The following is a 21,014-nucleotide window of genomic DNA, read 5'->3' as shown; positions in this document are numbered from 1 at the left end:
ATTAAATTCAAGTGTTTGAGAGAAAAACATATCTCTTAGGACAATTACACCAGAGAAAAAGAGTAAATAATTATTTGGTATGCTATCGTGTGTTAAAAACAAAATAATAATAATAATAATAATAATAATAATAGGAGGAGGAAACAATAACAAAAATATATTAAGAATAGGAAGACTAATAACAGTAAAAAGACTTGTATTAAGAGGGCACAGATTTTCCAAGCTGACATAGAGAAATCTACTGCATGGCAAAAGCAAGACATTGAATTTTTTTCCAAAGTTATGGCAGTAGTGAGAGTCTCGAACAACATCTAACTAGTCATTTATGAACTCAGCTGCTGTGTAGGTGTATTAGAGATGGCTGATATACTGATATACTGATATCATGTTGATGTCATGTTCCAAATCTGTTGATGTCACTGTTTAAAAAGAGGACAGGTGTGTTCCAGAAATATATGTCTTTCTCTATGGTGTTTCCTGCAGCTCAACTTATCCCTGTATCAAGCAGCGCTGATACGCCTTTCTCATTGCAGTTCCCACACCCTGTTAGGGGTTGTCTACTCCTGTGCCTTCAAGGAGGCTCCTGAGAGATGCTGGTCATGGCCAAGCAAAGCTGACATGGGGGCACACTGGGGATCTGTGTGCCATGGCCATATTCCTCCCTAGCCTCAGTAGGGCTGTAGTCACCTCAAGGCCACTGCTCCAGGACAGCTCAAAGATGATATGTAACGAGATCAGCCACGGGGAAGGGCTTTGGGAGGACAGAAAGTCCTCTTCTCCATCCTCAGGTCCCCTAAGCTCCCCAAATCCTCATCCAAGACCTTAAGTAGTACTATAATATTTCCTGATAATGTGATAGACCTTTTTCTGCTAACAGCAGCATGAGATTTTGAGCTGGGTTTGCTGATTTTTGCGCTGCTTATACCCTAGGGCAGCTTCAGGAGTTTGAGAGCAAGCTTTATTGCATACATGGTTTAATTACCTTGTCTAGAAACTTGCTACTGAGTAAGCGTGGTAACACTTTTTTTTCCCCAGAGAACCAATCTAGGATGCTTAGCATATTGAAATATCAAAATAGACAAGTGGCAATGGTGATGACTCTAACTGTTAATCTCTTTTTCGCACAGGTTTTACCAAAATCTCCTAGGAATTCAAAATCATTTCCCTGCTTAATGAACTTGCCTCCAAACAAAACATTCAACCCAAAGGCATATTTTAAGAGTATTACTCATGAGTACTACTAGCAATGCATTAAAGACAAAAAGAATACCAACCCAAAACTAAACAAAGGAAACCACAATTAAAAACACATAAAATGTGTCTAGTTACAAAACAAAGAATTAGAAGAGTGGTATAAAATTAGATACTAAACATTTTAGTTTGTAGTCAGTACTATTTCAAAATCCTTTCTTGTAGACTTATATTGTGCTTTCTTCTACCATGCACTTTGCAGGGAAACACAAACTACCAAAGTCACAACATCAAAAAAAAAAGGGGTTGAGGGCAACCTGCATAGCCTAAGGTGTCACAGATCTCTCAAGGTTAAGCTCAGGAGTTAACATGCAGCTAGGCCTCTACTCTTAAAAACATGAAGTATATCCTTTTCACCTACCAATCATGACAATCTTGCTGTATGATTTTTGGATGGCTAACAAAAGGAGAAACTACAGCTGTAAAAAGAATGAGACTTAAAACGAATTTGAGACATCTTCACAGAAATCTCCTCAGTAACACAATGTCAAACAAATGTTTGCAATCCGTTGTTCGCTGCCTTTTTTGGTATTTGGAGAAAACACACCCTAATTCGTAATGCTTTTGCTGAGTTTATTACTATTTCTGAGAATTTTTATTAACAGCAGGTCACTACCCGAGCAGCCTAATGAAAATGGAGCAATGTGGATAGTATGGGCTAGAATGACCAAGAAAGGTTAACTTTTGAGAATGCAGTATTTAAAATGGAAAAATTCCATAATATATAATGTTGGAGGGTAAAAACTGAGAAGCTATTCAATTCAATGAGGAGATGAATAGAAAGTGAAAGAATCTGACCCTACCACTGACTCCTTACTTTTCCTACTACTAGGAGCTTGTTCAGAGTTAGAAAAGCAGAATTTGAAAGCTTTCAATTAAACCTAATCTGAAATTAGAGTATATTGACTAAATATGCTTTGCCAAAAATTCTTGGTAAAAAGCTGTGTTAATTAAAATTTCTTTTAATGGTAATTTAAATTTTCTGCACAAGTATATCACCAGCAATGGTGATGTATTCTTTGAAAAAGAAGAGAAAAATAAAGTAAATCTCTGAAATACTCATATTTATACTTGCACACACACAAGTATTTATATCTGCAAAGATTTATGTTAGAAAGGTTCCCCGAACTTTCTTGAACACATGTCCCATAATCATTACCTCCTTGCAGGAACTTCCTAGTATGAAAAATGGTCACAGTCATTGACTGAATTGCTTGCTACAACTTTATCAGTTTCCAAGAAGAAACAGCATTCTACTAAATACCATTATTTAACTATTAATTTTAGTTTGTCTTTTATTCCGGTGTTGGGAGCTTCACATTCTAACAGCTAGCCATATCTAAATGGATGCAAATGAACAGCTTCTTCTGACAGATTATGATGGTCATTTCAACATAAAGTTTCCTTAGGGAAAAATATACTTTTCTACAAAAGGACATAGTTGAATTAAATACTTGCTTGATTTCATTGTGTTTCCAGGACAAACATTAGACATAATTTTAAAGGAACAGAAAAGCTCTACAATAATTCCTGTGTGCAAGCACGTAGAGGTTTGGGGTTTTTTTCTGGATGCTGTAGCCAAAATATAAATCATTTTCTGCTGTGGTGTCAGGAAGTGTATTGCACTAAATTAATCATGAGCTACTCTTAAAAGGGGACAAAAATCCACTGCAAAATTAAACAAATCTCTCTGTGCCTGTTTTCCATTTGCATTGTCATCACTTACCTTTAGAGGACGATGGAAGTGAGATGAGAATGTTGCTGAAATTCATTCAACAGACCCTGTGTGTGTGTTAGCAGCTCTAGTGCTCTCTGTTGTGCCTCCAGCCATTGGAAAAGATAAAGGATTATAACCCGCATACAATATAATCTTTACTCTTTGCCAGGCTCCTAACACAGGGATACACTATAGAAAAATAAATCCAGAGGCACACAGACTACAAGCCAAGCTGTGTGTCTTCTAGTATTTCTCAGTCCCAGACATATTCTGTTAGAGTAGATAAAAGACTTTCTGTCTCATTATAAAAGGAAAGGCAATTCATAAGGGAAATCAAGTCATTTTAGAAAGCTTTTACTAATAAGTCCAATAGTTCAGCAGATGTGCCCAAGTGGGGAAAGCTGGGAGCACAGAGATCAGGCAGCTCCATCCACCATAATAAAACAGTGACTCAGCTTGCTCTTGTTTTTTATGTCAGGCAATCAAAAGAAAAGCCAATTTACTGAGTGAGGGGTAAATAAACTCATGACAATTAAAGAACAGAAATTATGCCTCTGTGGTTTAGATTGGAAGCATTGTAAAGATAAAAAATCTTAAATAATGCATTCAGACAAGGCTTCTAGATCGTTATATGTCTTTCTTTGCTCCCAGGGCAGGATAGGCAAGTGCAGAAGATTTTGTTAACTCTCTCCTTTCAAACTCTTAACACACAAACTACATGAATCCAAGAGGCACTAGTCATTTAATATCCCTGCTATAATAAAGTAATTTTCAAAATGCTTCTGGGAAGACACAATTCTCTGGACCACAAGCAATAGCAATTAAAGTCATCCTCAACTTTATAACTGACTTTGAAACCAGAGAGAGTTTACAAAAATGTTTTGAAGTCTCTTCCCCCTCTTTCCTCAGTCTCCAAAAGTATTTTTTCTCTAGGTGTTCACAAGCCTTCCTTTCTCACTGAACTCAGGTCAATAAGTTCAGGACTATCTTCTGATTCCTGACTCAGAAAACCTCCCCATAATGTAACTCTAAGCCTGTATATAAATTCCTTGCAAAAGCAGCTCAACACATGTGCTCAAATTCTACTGATATTGGGCCAACTCTGTGTTTTTTCTCCTTGCACGGTAACTTACTATCTCCCTTCACAGCAAGCCACACTTACCGGTAAAATGTGGTATAATCCACTGTTGAATGACAGCTCTGAAACTCCCACGCTTTGAGTTTCTGGCATTCCCGGTGAGCTCGGAGTTTCACCCTGACTGTCCCATGACAGAGCTCAGGTACAGGTTTTCTCTGTGGGCGACTGCAGAATTCATTGGACTCCACACGCCAGGATTCGGCAAAGTCATCCACATCAAACTTAAAATTCCCATCCCCCCCAATCAGGTCGTCTCGTTTGTGCCCATTGTAATTGCCACACAGACCACAGAGTTTGCCTTTCAGATGCGGTGCAGCCATGACTTCCACAAAACTGTCTCCATCCCATGAGATTTCCAAGCCTAATAAAAAGATGAGACAAAAACACACACACACACAAAGAGAAGAAGAAGAAGAAATTGAGGATAACACACTGCACCTTATATTTGTGAAACAGTGTTCATGGGAAACTGAACAAAGCTATTGGCTTCATTCTAATAACGCTGTTAGATTTCTATATATCTCACAGTAAGTGCCACTGGCAAGTGTAGTGTTTCTTAAATCACAGTTAACTACAATGTCTCATGCCTGTCTCTGTTTATTTTTATTCCTCTTTGGTAATGAACGAGGTTATCCTAACAAATACTGAGCCAAGGCAGAACTACTCTGAACACTGAAAGAGGGCTCTTGCAAAATTCTGCAAATTAAATTTCATAGGGTAAATTTCTAGCTGATTTCACAGGGAGCTCACAATTTCAGCCATTGTCACTCATTGCACAGGTCATGGGTATACAAAGGTGTCTATGCCCCATGAGACTCCACCAGTGACCACCTTATGGGAAATAGCCTCTTCTTGCCTACAAAGCTGATGTTGATCACTCGTTTGTGTGAATACAACAGTTCCAACACAAGTACCTTATTTTGTGGGAGTAAAGAGAGCTAAAAAGATTACAGCAAAGATATATCAGATGGGCAAAAATGATGTAAGAAGGCATTCTGAATTGGATTCAAGCTATTCATTCAAAAGGCATTAATTAACAGCTTTTAGAAGTTGTCTGCATAACTTAGAAATACTGAGAAATGATGGTAAACATTTAACCTTCATCTAGTGACTGGGATGCAAGTCCTCTGCTACAATCTGTTTTACAGGAAGGTTTGATGCTTCTGGTACTTCAAAATTGCTTTCTGTATGTGAAATCCATTTTATCTCTGGGCCTCTCTTTGATGGAGAGAAATAAGCAGCTCTGGATCACGAACGTCTAATGCAGGGGTAATAAACTACCTTCTGAATTCTTTTCTGTTTGCAGTGATATTCTAGGAGGCCCCAGAGCTCAGGTGGAGAGTAAACTTCTAGTTTTTACCTGGTGAGTCTAAATTACATGAATTCCATTCTCTGTGGAGTGAATATACATCTCATAAGAGAAAACAATTTTGGTGTCATATGGGATAAAAACAACATCAAGAATCACTGCTGTTTAACTTCTACCCAAAAATGGCCTTTTTTTTAGTTATTTCCAATGTCTCATGAAGGCTTCCACTCCACTTGTCTTCAGTAACCCTGCATCTGAAGATGACAAATCACTTTGCTGACATCAATTTATTATCATAAAGTGCTTGTGGGCAGTGATTAGTTAAGGATAAACACAGGAGTCTGCTTTTAAACAAGATAATCCAGACTTTACCCCCTTCTCCCTGCCTGGCCAAGAATACCAGAGAGCATCACTGCGGTGCAGGACCAGGGCTTTGCTCCAGCTTTCCTCATTTGCTGTGTGGATTGTCTTAGCACCACCCTTTCCTCTTGTAAATCAGTGCTTGTCACTACATGATCCAAATCCTGCCTTATCCTCATGTAAGTAATTAACATACCAGTGGCTCAGTTCAAAGCTGGAACTCCTCCTTTAGCAACACATCCCATTGTCTCTTAGGACAATTCCTACCCTCGCTGCAGAGAAACAGGGTGAAGCTGAAGGGCTGATTATGGCTATAGAAGGGGCATGTTGCCATTGGTACATACTATCCCAGTGCTCATGTGGTTTACACCATGTCACCAAGGGTCTTGGGAATGATTTACTCATCAAGGCTGTGGAGGTAATTCTGCATCACCTGTCAGTACAGTCTATTATACCATGTTTTCTTATCACTACAGGTTAGCAATAATAGCACAAATATGTCCTGAGCTGACTGAATGAAATAAGTTTCAAATTAACTAATAAACCCAGCATGGATGGGCCACTGTGTCCTCCTCCAAAGACACTTTACACCCAGCCAACTGAGAAATTGTGCAAGACTACAATTGTTAATGAGGCCAGCACAGTGGCAAGAGGGGAAGCTGCCTTTTAATCTGCTTCATGCATTATCATTGCTGGACAAATTCAAACTCCAGCTGTCTCTGCTTCTGACAACGCTGAACAAAACAAAACACAGCTTGATTTGCAGACACAAGATTAATAATGCCGTGCTGGCATTTAGAAAGACTTGCTATTGACTTATAAACCAAGATATCTTCAGATTTGAGAATCATATAAATTTTCTCAAAGCTTAAAGCACCAAGATTCAAGTTCTCAGACTGTTCTCTTCAGAAAATAACTCCAATTGGTAAGGCAGTGTTCAACTTCTTCCCTCAACAAGCTTCCTCAGAAGCTGCTGGCTTTAAGCAAAGTCAGAAAAGACTGGCTAATGAGTCTATCCTAATTTTCTTTTTATGACTTTTAATTTTCAAGATAAGACTTACTGATCTTCAGTGAAAATACATTAATTATGACAGGTTAACTCTAAAATTTTCCTGAATATTTGTGTTCCCTTCATGAGAGTTAATTTACTTGTTCTGTTACTTTTGTAGCCCTGAGAAAGGCATGCAGGTATGCAGATAATAATAAAAAATTATGACCTTTTGTCTTAGCATATAAAAATGTATATTTTTAAATCTAGAGATTCTTGCTTTACTCTATCTGAGTATGGTTTAATTACACTTTATTCTGCTGTAATTGCTCAGATGGAAGAGTAATTTCTAGCTTTGATGAACAGCCTAAAGATTTCTGTCCATAATGGAGCTTATTCCCTTTTAGCGTAACAAGGAAGGGTATTTACTCTTACCTACATAATAAGTTTGTTGGAGCCTGATTGCACTGTGCAGTGTGTGCCTTTTGTTTGTTCACAAGTAGAAAATTCAATTAGTTTCTGTAAACCAACAAGAGCTGTGACAGATGGGATTATGCTATGGAGCAATGTTTGAAATAGTCTCCTTGGCAAACAGAAATTGTTTGGAAGGGTTTCTTGATGCCTTAACGGAACGGATGAGTTTCCCATTCACTTGGACAAGGATCAGAATCCAAGAGATGTGAAGCCAAAGGATGCAACATCTGTCCCATCTGGGATGTACAGAAAAGGAATATTCTCTGAGTTACTTTTTAGGGTTTTCCAATTTTCCCCTCTCTTTGAAGGACGCTTAACCAACTTGTTACTTGATTTCTTAACTTGGCACACTATGTAACGGATGAGTTTCCCATTCACTTGGACAAGGATCAGAATCCAAGAGATGTGAAGCCAAAGGATGCAACATCTGTCCCATCTGGGATGTACAGAAAAGGAATATTCTCTGAGTTACTTTTTAGGGTTTTCCAATTTTCCCCTCTCTTTGAAGGACGCTTAACCAACTTGTTACTTGATTTCTTAACTTGGCACACTATGTAGTGTACTGCATTTTAAAAAAAAATCCTTCTGGATTTATGCACATCACATACTGAGCTCCCCATGCTGGGAACTCTCATCAATTGTTCTGCATGATTTTTCATGGTAAAGGCATCCTCAAGAACTGGCAGACTACTCTTCCCTAAAGATTTAGTGCCAAAGGGGTACAAAAAACCTCAGCAAAGTGGCTTTGTGTGGAAGATCAGCACAGAAACAACAACCAAATGCTCATGCACTAAAGGAATAGATAAGTAACAGAAACCTTGTGACCCTCTACTCTCTCGTCTTTTTAACACAGAAAGTTTAGATAAGGACTCAACACCATCCCAAGCACACCCATGATGAAGTACCTGCAAGTGCAGAGTGCAAGGATTGCTGCTGCATGGCATCCAAGGCTACAGCTGGTGAGGAATTCAGCAACAAAACAGGTTTTCACTGGAAAATGCCAATTCATCAGAACTGAAATGCTTCAGGGAGACATATCGTATTCAATGAACTTCCAACACAGCACAGGCAAGGCTCCAAGCTGGTTTCCTGCCAGCTCGCCTGGTGGGCTGCCTGGAAGCCTGAATGATCAGGGTATGAAACTCTGGGACATCCCTGCCATACGGATTGCCCTGTAGCCAGGGACCACAAGGCTTCCTGAAGCTTTGGACTTCCCCGTTTTATCCCAGACTCAGCTCCTAGCTCTGCAAAAGGAAAACCAAAAGCCATGGGAATGCTGGCTGAGCTGTAAGCACCAGACCCTGCATTTCCCAGCCCAGTTTTATTTTGAGTTTTACTTCTTCTAGTGCAGTGGTTTTGCTTATTTTTCATTACTTCCTCCCTCCCTTTCCTTTTTCACCCTACACTTGGAAAGCATATATTTTTTTAAAAATCCATGTTTCTTTCTGAAACAGAGAAAATTCTCTAATTCCCCCCCACCCCAGCACCCAGAATTTCCTGTGGAACAAAACGTTTATCTTTAAACCTGCTCTACTCAGCACATTCTTCCTCTCTACAGCCTCTCTGTTGCTTGTCCTCTCCCAGTAAAATAGAGCTGTGCCATTCTGCTGCTTTCCAGGCCTTACGTGCTGAGGAAAGGAGGACTTGGCCCTTCATGCTGCATTCAGTGCAAGAAACCTGATCCTGCTCCGTTAAGGGGAGGAATTATTTAGGCTATAATTTGCAGTGATTACACACTGTTTGGTATGTTGTCATATGCCATGTTTGCACTTCCTCTGCCAACACATGGACAAGGATGTGTGTAGTCATTTATTAGGTTTGCACCAGAGACAAACGGAATAGCAGCAGGATTAGCTGTCATTCATCTTCAATTGAAAACCCTTCCTTGGCCTGTGGTTGGCTAATGAAATCCACATCGTCAGAATTCATAGTGTTCAGCTGGCTGCAAAGAAAAACCCTCAAGATGCTTTCAATTAGAAGTTGTAAATAATGGTCAACTTGTGTGCATTTTACAGACAGCCACAAAAATCTGCATTGCTACTTTGAGGAGTGAGCCCAGAGCTGGGATCCACATTATGCAGACTTACATTTCCAGGGGCTATATGAACAGGTGTCTAAATTCTCAACTCAACAGTGGGTGCTAGTGTCTCCCTCGAAAAAAAAAAAGCTAGATAATGAGTATGACTATGCGTCATGCCTTTGACCATATCACTCCATAAGAAAGATTATTTTCACTGCTTTCACATGGCATTTAATTGAATTAACAGTAAATAGTACTCTCACTAAAACAGTACTTCACTGTGTAAGTGAAATCTCCCAGGACTACAGTAGTACCTAACACATGCTAATGAGAAAGTTTTAAACTTTCCCTCAGTATTTATCTATGCAAGGATAATATAGTTTCAGAACAGTTTATCAAAACAAATCTAAGTCCTCTGATTTAGCATTTTGACAATTAATGGATTTTCTAGGACACACAAGATCCAAGAGTCTGCTATCTCCCTTCCCTGTTTCTAGAAATAAGGTACCAGATTTTCTGAAGTTTCTTATTTCCTTTTGCTTCTGGTGCTGTAGACTCTGTTCCTCACAGACAACTTCTTATTCAGGCATAAAGCAAGCCCAACAAGATGGCACTGAACTGCAAATTTAACCTTGGTTTTCAAACCCAGGCCTCCATTTTGCAGGTAGTCCCAGTGAAATGTTTCCATAATTTGACAACTTAAACTCATTCCAGCCATTACTAACTATGATTTTATATAATTGCTGACTTAAACTGCAAGACATGTTGCTGCAACTGTTAAAAAAATTGGAATGTTATGTTTAAGAACTTATCTCCTCTCTATTCTTATCTGCAAGTATCGAACGAAGACATTGTGTATTGAGTCTGCATGGCAAGATTTTGGTAGTGGAGTGGCTACAGAGATGGCTTCTGTGAGAAGCTGCTAGAAGCTTCCCCCATGTCCAGTCGATTCCAGCTGGCTCCAAGATGGACCCACCACTGGCCAAGGCTGAGCCCATCAGCAACAGTGGTATCACCTCTGGGATAACATATTTAAGAAGGGAGAGCCCTGTGCAACTGCTGTCAGAGAGAACAGTGAGTGTGTGTGACCAAAACAACCCTGCAGTCAGTGGAGAAGGAGGGGGGAGGACGTGCTCCAGGTGCTGTAGTAAAGATTCCCTTGCAGCCCATAGTGAAGACCATGGTGAGGCAGGCTGTCCCCCTGCTGCCTATGGAGATACACTGGGGAGCAGATATCTACTTGTAGACCATGGATGACCTCACACTGGAGCATATGGATACCTGAAGGAGTCTGTGACCCTGTGGGAAGCCCATCCTGGAGCAGGCTCCAGGCAGGACCTGTGGAACCCTGGAGCGAGGAGGACATGCTGGAGCAGGTTTGCTGACAGGACTTGTGACACCATGGGGGACCCACACTGGAGCAGTCTGTTCCTGAAGGACTGCACCCCATGGAAGGAATTCATGCTGGAGCAGTGCATGAAGAACTGAAGCCCATGGGAAGGAATCATGTTGAAAAAGTTTGCAAAGAACTGTCCCATGGGAGGGACCTCATGTTGAAGCAGGGAATGAGCATGAGGAGTCCTTCTCCTGAGAAGGAGGGCGTGGCAAGATACAAGGTGTGCGACTGACCACAACTCCCACTCCCCATCCCCCTACACTGCTCAGGGTGGGAGGAGGTAGAGAGAATCAAGAGTAAAGTAATTGAGAAGTAATCATGAATAGGAATTGCAATTGTAAATTGTAAAGTAATTGTGAAGAAGGCTGGTTGGGGGAGAAGGTGTTTTAAAGATTTGGCTTTATTTCGCATTATTCTACCCTGATTTATTGGCAGTAAATTAAACTAATTTCCCCAAGCTGAGTCTGTTTTGCTTGTGACCATGACTGCTGAGTGATCTCTCCCAGTCCTTATCTTGACCCACAAGTCTTTAGTTATATTTTCTCTCCCCTGTCCAGGTGAGGAAGGGAGTCATAGAGTGGCTTTGGTGGACACAATTGGTTGACACCCAGCCAGGGTCAACCCACCATACCCTGCATAAGCCACTTCTAAGCTACTGGAAGTAAAAAATCATGGCACATTCATCTATTCAGGCAGTTAATTGTCAGCCACAGAATGAAACACAGCTTAGCAAATATCCTGCAGACTTCAAACTCATAGCTGGGATCTCTGTCTGCTTGTGGGCCGCAGCAATTTTGAAACCACTCTGAGTTCCTCAGATCTCTAAAGAGTTATAACTGTATTTATTACCATTAGCATACTTTTTTTACTGATTACTGTTTATGTTGAACTTGAGAAGCTCTTCAGGGAGAAAGAAGACACACACACACTAACACATACACAGACATGCACTTGCCGTACCTGCTTTGGTTGTCACTTTCAGCAAATAACCATCCAAATCGATCTGAAATTGTGGTGTCTTGCAAGGTAGTGAGATTCGGGTCCCATTCCACTTCACTGTGAGGTGCTGCTGGAGGCTGATAGTGTTTCTGCCCAGCACAAGGTCCACTGACTTTGTCCAGGAGAAAGAACGGGTCCGACGGGCATCGTTTTTTACCAGCACCTGAAAGGGCGAGGCAGAGGAGGAGCAGTCTTTCGTCAAAACGTACTGACATGTTCCCTGAAAGTTAAATGTCCGTCCATCAAAAGTGTTGTAGTGAGGGTCTCCAAATACAGTGCAAACTCCAGGCTCTGCAGGTGAGTGAGAAACAAAAGCGCCATATCAGGATCAATGTTGGAAAAAGCAGTTGATAAGAACTTACAGGACTCTGCTCTCAATGACAGATTTTGGCTACTGCCCACTAGGAATATGCACATCTCTGAAAACCAAAAGCTTCATGGCTTTAGTAGAAGTGGGTGGGAACCAAAGGCCAGTTTATCCCTGGGGCAGCATAGGAAGGCTAACCTGTATCTTTGCCCTTAATCACAATGCACCATCAGAACAGTTTAGGTTATTATAATGCCAGTAAAATTTTTCATATTTCAGTTACTCCCTGAAATTAAAAGCCATCAGACCACTTTAGCAGGGACTGATTCTGTCCGTATTCTACATAAACACACTTAGAAATATTATACATCTATAAACTAGGTGTGACTACATTTCCCCCTCCCCCAAATACAGAATTACACAATCACAGAATATCTGGAGTTGGAAAAGACCCACTAGGATCATAAAAATCCAACTCTTAGCCCTGCACAGGATATCCATGAGAATCACACCATCTACTTGAGAGCATTGTCCAAATGCTTCTTGAACTCTGGCAGACTTAGTGCTGTGACCCTGGGGAGCCTGTTCCAGTGCCCAACCACCCTCTTGGTAAAGAACCTTTTTTTAATATCTAACCTATACCTTCCCTGACACAACTTCAGGCTATTCCCTAAGGTGTCCTGTCACCAGTTCTCAGAGAGATTATCTGTACAACCAGGATCTTTACTTGGTGTTACAAGCTATTGTATATGTTGTTTATACACAACTGACTTGTAGTAGTTACTGTTATCACACATCAACTAAAAGTCAGTAGTACCTGACTAATCATTTGCATCATTATGAAAGGATGGAGATTTCTTATGGATGTTTGCAGCCATATGTTGGTCACAGAAGTCACAGCTCAATGGCAGAATGTTTCCACACTCAAGTCAATGATGCCTAGTTACTCTGCAGCAACTCAGCAATTGATTGAATTGCCTTACAATCAAAGATAGCAGCAGGTTTATTTGCCTTGCAGCCTTCTTAGTAGAACAATAGGTTCTAACCACACCTTATTGCTGCTGTTCCTGGAAAAAGGGGTCTGAAGGCAGAGAAATGCACACTGCTACTGCCAGCTGGATACTCAAGGCCTAAGGCTGCTTTTGAAAGATGATGCCTGTTTTAGGGGAAGGACTTGGTGCAGCATCACAATTTGACACAGTAATCAGAGAGCTGTGAACAGCACCAACAATAAAAAAAACACCCAAAAAAAAAAACCAAAAACCAAAACCAAAAAAACCCTAAAGAAAAACAGTAAAGGAGGGAAGAGTAACAAGGAATAGAATTTATTCACTGGAAAAAAAATCCAACTAACAATGGCCCGCCTGAAAAATCAGCTTAAAAAAGGCAAATTCAAACCTACAAAAAAGAGGGAGACATGAATGTCATGAAGAAGGGAAAGGGTGATTTGTACTTTATCCCTAACTTGCCACGTGCATGCTTCTTCAGCTAACTAGCTTTAACTAACAAGCTTTAACTAGCCTTGGCATTGATATTACTCCCTTTACTGTGTCTGGCAAATAGGGACCAAAAGGCTCAATTTCTTAAGGACATCATGTTGACAGCTCCATTAGAAATCAAAATTAACCATATTTGGTCAACACCTCTGGAAAACAGGCCTCAGAGACTTTAAGCAGTGCCCGAAAAACAAGACACTTAGGTAAGAGAGTGCTTTTAAAAATGTGCACATCTGTGAGTTTTCTTTTCCTCATTGATAACAATGAGGATGTTAATAACTGCTTTCCAAAGGTCATTAAAAGATTAGCTGATTCTCCATATATTGGCAGGAATCATACAGGTTTTAATAATCAATGTAATTTTTACCAATTGGAAAAAAATCTGCACATTTGATATGGAGACCATCTGACTTAACTGTGTGCTACATCATACAAACATGTTTCTGATTTCCTTATGTATTCATGTAAGTATCTGCATGATGAATATTAAGATATATGTTATTACCAGCTCTGATTCTACTTCATTTTTTCAGGTTTTAATTTTTCTTTATGCATAGTGACACCTGTTATGAAAACAAGGAAACTATGAACAAAAAAATCAGCCAAACATCAGTGAAGATTTCAGAAGAAAGAACTGGGCTTTGTCTGCATTTATAAAGGCCAAGAATGTGCATATGTTATAGATGTTATTAACCAATCTATCAGGAGGAGGAGGCTGATTCTTCACCTAAGCAAGTGGCTAAGAGGCAAGACATGAGAGGAACAAACATAATTTAGAGATGTGCAAGTAAAATTGATAGCACCAATGGGATCCAAAGGAAATATTTATTTTTAATTTCTAATGTGTTAGGCAGAGTAATGTTGTTTTATGTTATGTTACATCGTGTCACGTCATATGTCAACTTGATGCAGTGCAGTTAAAAATGTATTTTGGACTGGATAGTTGAATGTCTGATCCAAATTTTGCTGTTTTCTTTAATAACCAAGGAAATGGAGGAGGGAAAATCCACCTAAAAACAGTCTGAATAATTGATTCTCTGATATCACTGTGTAAAACATTCTTGAAAGGTTTGCTAAAATTGTGGCGTTTAAAAAATAACTCCACACCCTGCAAGAGTGTGTGTGATAACTCAGGCACTGCCAGTAAGAAGAACTGGTTGGCCCAGGAATAAACCTTAAATACTGGGTGTAACATGACTGCAAAAGACAGTCAACATGAAAAGAATTCCTGCCATTTTTAGATTTTGGGTTGCTGTTTATTTCTTTTTGGGAGAGTTTCAATCACATCGTATTTTATGGTTTGCTTCTTTTTTTCCTTTTTTTTATCCCTTCTGAAACAAACCAGTCTTTCTGCTTTGCAGTTTTTGAAATCTACTGGAAATACTGGTTCTCTAGTTAGGGTTGTATGTGACTTGCTTCTCTGTCAGGACATAACTTTGGTAATGCAGCAACACCTCTCCATCCATTATGTTCCCCAGCACTGGAGTGTGAATTTTGCTAACTTATGCTAACAAGGCATAGTGTCATGGGTGAAGACCCTTCCCTTTTTTTCCTACAGTAAATTGTTTCCAGCTTATTGCCAATACTCCTTGTCTCTATCAGCTGTCTAGGGTAGAGTTAGAAAAGGGCAATTATATACAATACTTCCCCCTAAGACTCCCCCAGCCTCCATGTATTTTCAGCTTAGGGACTTTCTGAGTTAGACATGGTTTCTCCTTATTTAGTAACCTTTGATAGACTTCTTTTTTGTGATTTTTCCCAGTCTCCCCTTGAACCCAAAAGTGTTTTTAGCATCTACAACATCCTTGGGCAAAGTGCACGGAGAACCATTGCCTCTTGCTTGTTTTGAACCTGGCATTCATGACCTTTGGCGTCTTTTTTTTGCTAATCTGCACATGCACAAGAAGGCAAATATACCCATTCCTTCTCTATACCTGAAAAATACAGATTTTTTCAAAGGAAGACCCCAGAGCTATGTTCAGGAGGCTGTGATTTTCAAAACACCTCAGGCACTCAACTCTGATGAAACATTTTTGAGAGCCGGCTGCAAGCATCTCTAAACCTCTCTTGGAAATCCTACATGTAGGCTCCCAAATCAGTATTAAAAACTTGCAGCTTTCATAAAAGCTTTTGGAAGCTTGGTGTTTTTCACATTTGTTTTTTCAGCAGCTAAACACAGACTTCATGCTCTTACATTTGACAATATTAAACTACACATGTGATTAATGCAACTTGCTCAGCTCCCACCTAAGGCTCTACAGCTTACTTGCAAACTAATAATAGTATTTAGGTCCTAACATGAATGCTATAGAACTCTTGGCATGCTTTGCTTGCATTTACAAATCATGTTCTCCATTCAAATGAAATAGTGACTTTCATTAGAAAAGGTAACAGGGAAGGTAACTGTGGGCAAGGAGCACTGTTTTTGAAAACACGTTTAGCTGTACAAAAATAGGAAGCTAAAAAAGCAACAGCACGGAAAAGAACATATTAGTATTTCCCAAGTTTCAACATATTCTCATAAAGGGAAAAAAATCACAACTTGTTTTGGCCAATATGAAGGGATAAAAGTCTGAATGACCACTAATCTCTAGTAAGTAGTATGCTGAGTAAAGTAAGAACCACTTATTGAAATAAGTGGTTGCCAAAAAGTACCTTTCTGCCTTCCACCCAATGCCCCCATTCTCCCAGACAGTATTTAGCCTTTTTAGAAAGGCAAAATATATATACTGCTTGGTGGAGGCCAGACAGACAGTCAGCACACACATCCTGACCAGCCAGAGAGCATGAGCATATTGGCTGGGCAATTAGCACACTTGTAGCTCCAGACCAGCCACAGGATATATTGTCTCTAGCTGGGTTTATTATTTGTTGGGATATAAAGGAAATGGGACACAAATCCATAGGAAACCAGGCTCTGTTAGCTCTGGTGCTCATGGAATAGCTTGTTTTATTTTTTCAGGAGATCAGAGCAGTCAATTGAAGTCCAAGATGTCCAGATGTCTGGTCACACTCTTCTGGGCTTGTAGGTAGTTAAGAGTGGCCAAGAAAAATATACTTTAAATTGCAACTAAAATTGGTTTGGACACTGTGTAAGTAAGGAGAGGGAGGAAAAAATACAAGTTTACCAGTTAAGGGTGTTCTGGTTGCACATCTATAATTCAAAACGATCTCAGCTTTTTAAAAATAAAATGAACCTTTGAATGCAATTATCCCATATGCTGAATTAAGCCTTAAATCAAACAGAACACATTATTAACTTTTGAAAACTAGCAACAGAACATGCATAATAGAATTTCATTAGGTTCTCTGTAAAAAATGCATAGCCATAGAGTACTTTCCTCATAACTGCTGCATAGTGCAGCTTGATATAATACACATTACAAGGTGTGGTGTCAAAAACTCTACAGGAGCCTTTATGGTCTATTTCATAAATAAAATAGCTATTCCAATTTGTCTGAATACATATTTATACAGTAGACCATCACGGCTGAAATGGGAGGTAAATCATGAACAATATTCCAGTATGAATAAACAATTGCCGTCTTTCTGTTGATGTATTTCTCCATGGCAAGGAAATAACACAAGAAACAGGGGCCTATGTAGTCCTTTAGTCTCACTTCCTGCTCTCACAGGTACCTACAATGCATCAGCCCACCTCTTTTCTTATTATTTTTCTTTCTTTGAAGAGTCAGCACTTTTTTTTTCAGCATTTCTATAAGAACACATAAAAAGCATGCAGGACCAGGTGAAAATACCAACCTTTCACTCCTAAGTCTCAGTCCAAATGCCTTTGAGTTTAATTTAGCTTCACTGATTATTTTGTCAATTAAAAAAAGCTGCAAAATAATTTGTGATGAACAAAATTTTCTGCCTTAACTGCAAAATGAAACGTGTACTGCAAGACCTAGATGACTGCAGTGCACTTTGAAAAAACTTCATCCAAAAAATCTCACAATGACTTAGGTGAGACTGTGTTAGGATTATTCATCATGATTAAAATATATCTACATGGTTTCAGTAGTTTTCATTCTGCATGCTGCAAGTTCAGTAAGGTCTATCACTTCTTTGTCAAGAACAAAGATTTTACTTCCACTGCAAATTCCTATCTTTGTCTGCAGCTGAGAGCAGTCTGTCAGCGTTATTTGAACTCAGGTTTAGTGTTTTCTTTTTTTTAATATGAAAATGACCTTGGTCTAACATAGGATTACTAATTTATGGAATTGACGTCAGTGGTGATTTTTCTAAATCAAGCCCAAAAGAGTACATTTCATTACATTTTTACAGCAGCATAAACTAAACTGTTGAATTTTCCACTGGTATGACCACTGTGTTTAATTAGTGATAACTGTACGCCAGCCATGAAGCTTAAACAGCAACATGCCAAAACCAACCATAGTTAACTTCAGCAACAGTAGACAAAAGAGACTCTCCAGCCCTTTAGGAGATGAGGTACTTTTTCTCTCTGCAACAAACTGCTTTGAAAATAATCCTTTGATTATTTTTTTTCAGTTTAAAGTGTATCCTCTAACAACGTGACTGGTTTTGACCCACTTGATAGAAATTGGCTGCATTTAAACTGTACTCAAAGCTCTCCTGTGTACAGTATGTTCTTGTACCTCCTTATGTTGTTTTTACTTTGGAAAATTAATATCTGCTGGACCGCCAGAAATGTTTGGTGTGTTAGTATGTGGAGAGAGGATCAACATGAGCTAGTGAGGGAAAGGGCTGTGCACAAATCAGAAACTGGCTGAGTTAGCAAAGTTTCTAATTACTATCTGAGACAGTGGTCATCACCAATATTCTTATGCATTTTGCTGGTCTTATGTTGTGATGAGAGTTATTCCACGTCTGGTGCAAAGGTGGAATTAGTTCCTTGCAAATGGCAATTGTTGAAACACTAATGCTAAAATAGCTAGTAGCAGCCACCACTGCTGTATGACAGTGGGTATTTAAGCTCTTTGATTACATTACCTGATAAAAGCTGGGAGTGCCCTTTTAATCATAAACGCTTAGAATCAGCTCTCTCCCAAACACTAATCGAGTCCATAGTGAGGCAACTCTCTAAAAAAAAGGACCTCTCTGTTTTATGGGCAATGGTGCATCATTCCATTGTGGGACAGGACAACGAGCCTCCCAGGCTCTAGTACAGCCAGTGCAATACAGACAGGATCCATAAGAAGACAAATTAGTACCTAGGAGATCACAGGGATGATGGAGCCAGGCTCTTTCCAGATCTGCATGGCAGGAGGACAAGCAACAATGACCTACCCATAATTTCACATGCCTTATAGTCATGACCATTCTTTTCTTACATCATCAAGAGGTTTTTAATTTTTACATAACGTGGTTCCTAGATGAATTATTTTTACCTTGAAGAAATCTATGTTTTTGCCTCCTTTTTTACCTCCTATTTTTTTCTTCCTTCTTATTATCACAAGTCATCTTTCACTAGCAGCATTTCTGAAGGAGTTGCTGTACTGTCTTCTTTTTAACCTCTTACAGCACAGGGCCTCCTGTGCTTTGAGAGAATGGATGGCCCATTATTTTCCTCCCCTCTCATGTTACAAAAGAACACATGGGAAAGGTTAAATGAGACTGAAACATAAGAAAAAAAGGTGAGATAAGAGATAAGTTCATGACACTAATGATATATCATGTCTGAGCAAAGGTCTATGCAAATTACTTCTCCCTTGAACCTGAGCTAACATGAAATCAGCTGCTGGTCTGTTGAATTCTTTTTCATTTCTTCCTCTGCTCAGTATTATTTCAAGTGTTTCTGAGGTTGTCACTTGTATTTAGTTTCATTTGGATAATGAAGACTTGCAAACTAGATTTACTTTATCACAAGTTACACATTTCAAAATAATTGAGCTGCAGAGTAGAAAACCAGATATTTAGCATATGGAATTTTTGCAATCCAAGAGCAGCCAGAATCAAGTTGATCAGCAAAACCATTTGATCTTACACAAAAGAATAGGAACACTCTCCCTCCTTAAAAACAGTTCCTTCTTTCAGAAGCCTTCCTATAGATCATAAACCCCCATTTTAGCAGTCTGTCCCTATTTGGTAAAATATTTAAACATGCACTGAAGGAAATATGTAATGGTATCCTGCTAACTTCGGTGACGACAGGTTTCCCTGTTGACTTAAATAGGACAAGCTTAAAGATAAGTATTTGTGTAAGTGCTTTGCTGACTAGGAGAGAACACAAGTGATATTGCAATTTAATGATTATTCCTGAAGTGAAGAGCAGAGGGATAAAAAGGCAATTGTTGAACTAAACATTATAAAGAAAGAAGGATAGTTGTCTATTCTACTTTCCACTACTGGCCCAGACTATGTCTTACATTTCTGCACACCTTTTTTTAACTCTTATAAATCATCTGCAAAGGTGTTGGATTATATATACACATAGATGGACTGTTAGTTACAGGTATAAAAGGTACCCGAGTCCTAAAAGTTACAACTCTATTCATTTGCTTATTTAATTGCCTACGAATTTCACAGGCCAACAATATCCTTCAAAATGCAGCACCTCAGATTTGACAAAAATAGTGACATTTAAAAACAATTAAATCAAAGCAAAATACCCACACATTTTATTTTAAATTTCCAGATTTACAGGAGGCAAAATCCATAGCCAGTAATAATCACCTGCCCTTCAGCCACCTTTAAAATGAAGGCAGAAAGGCAAACATACTTCTACTGTATTTATTGTCTCAAAAAGAATAAAAAAGAATTTAAAGAATGTGAAGAAAGAACTTACTTTCAGTGCAAATAGGACAGCATCCTTTTCTGTTCAGGATTTTACCCTAATTGGGAGAAAGACAGGCTGATTTAATGAAAGAGTTTTTGGAGCAATGACTGTCATGTTGTAAAGCTGGATAAGCCTTTGAAAATAGTTCAAGTTGTGTTTGAACTCAATGCCCTGGTTACAGCTTCAAATATCAGGTGCTAAAAACAGACAGAAGTATTCAAAGAGGTTTCTGGCAGTCTTATAAGAAATGAAAAACTGAAAGGGTTCTCTGTTACCACATTTTTCTTTAGAGAGAGTGTGAGAGAATTTTGGATTTATATTCACAGATACCTAAAGCAGACTAGTCATTCCGTTAACAAAATTGTTACCTTTTCCCCCACCTCCCCTAAGTATGTACAATACATTTCCTATCCATACCCTTTTAGTCACCACACAGAGGCAATCTGCTCCACCCCCACCCAAATGATTCATTTTTCCAAAGAAGGAAGGAAGGACTGATAGAGACAGTTTGGCCAGATTTCTTTCATGGCTAAGTCTTGTGGTACTGCCAACAAATCATATTACCAGTCATGGATCAATCTCTCCAATGAAGGAAATGTATGTGCATTCAAGAATGTGCAACATTTAAAAGCAAACAATTTGGTCTTGTCATAGTAATAAGGACAATAGGTTCATATATTTATTTACTACTCTGCCCAGGTCAATTCTATTTATGGTTGTGTCTTATATAAGGCTGACTAGAAGCAGGAGGCATGGCTCTTTGCATGTACATTCATGTTCCTTTTCAGTCTTCAGTGAC

General features: G+C 39.2%; 1 protein-coding gene across 1 annotated transcript in view; it reads right to left on the bottom strand.

The window, feature by feature from the left end:
* Positions 1-21,014, bottom strand: part of LOC103809124 (BMP-binding endothelial regulator protein-like) — a gene marked incomplete at its 5' end in the record, with an annotated part of 72,587 nt that overhangs the window by 40,047 nt on the left and 11,526 nt on the right. Inside the window, 3 exon segments of the mRNA XM_009081939.1 lie at positions 4,131-4,467; positions 11,614-11,943; positions 20,225-20,270. Of these exon segments, the coding sequence (XP_009080187.1) occupies positions 4,131-4,467; positions 11,614-11,943; positions 20,225-20,270 (713 nt within the window).

Source organism: Acanthisitta chloris, unplaced genomic scaffold, assembly GCF_000695815.1.
Source record: "Acanthisitta chloris isolate BGI_N310 unplaced genomic scaffold, ASM69581v1 scaffold6429, whole genome shotgun sequence".
NCBI lineage: Eukaryota > Metazoa > Chordata > Aves > Passeriformes > Acanthisittidae > Acanthisitta > Acanthisitta chloris.
Note: the sequence above shows the minus strand (reverse complement) of the source record. Positions and strands in the feature narration are given on the sequence as shown.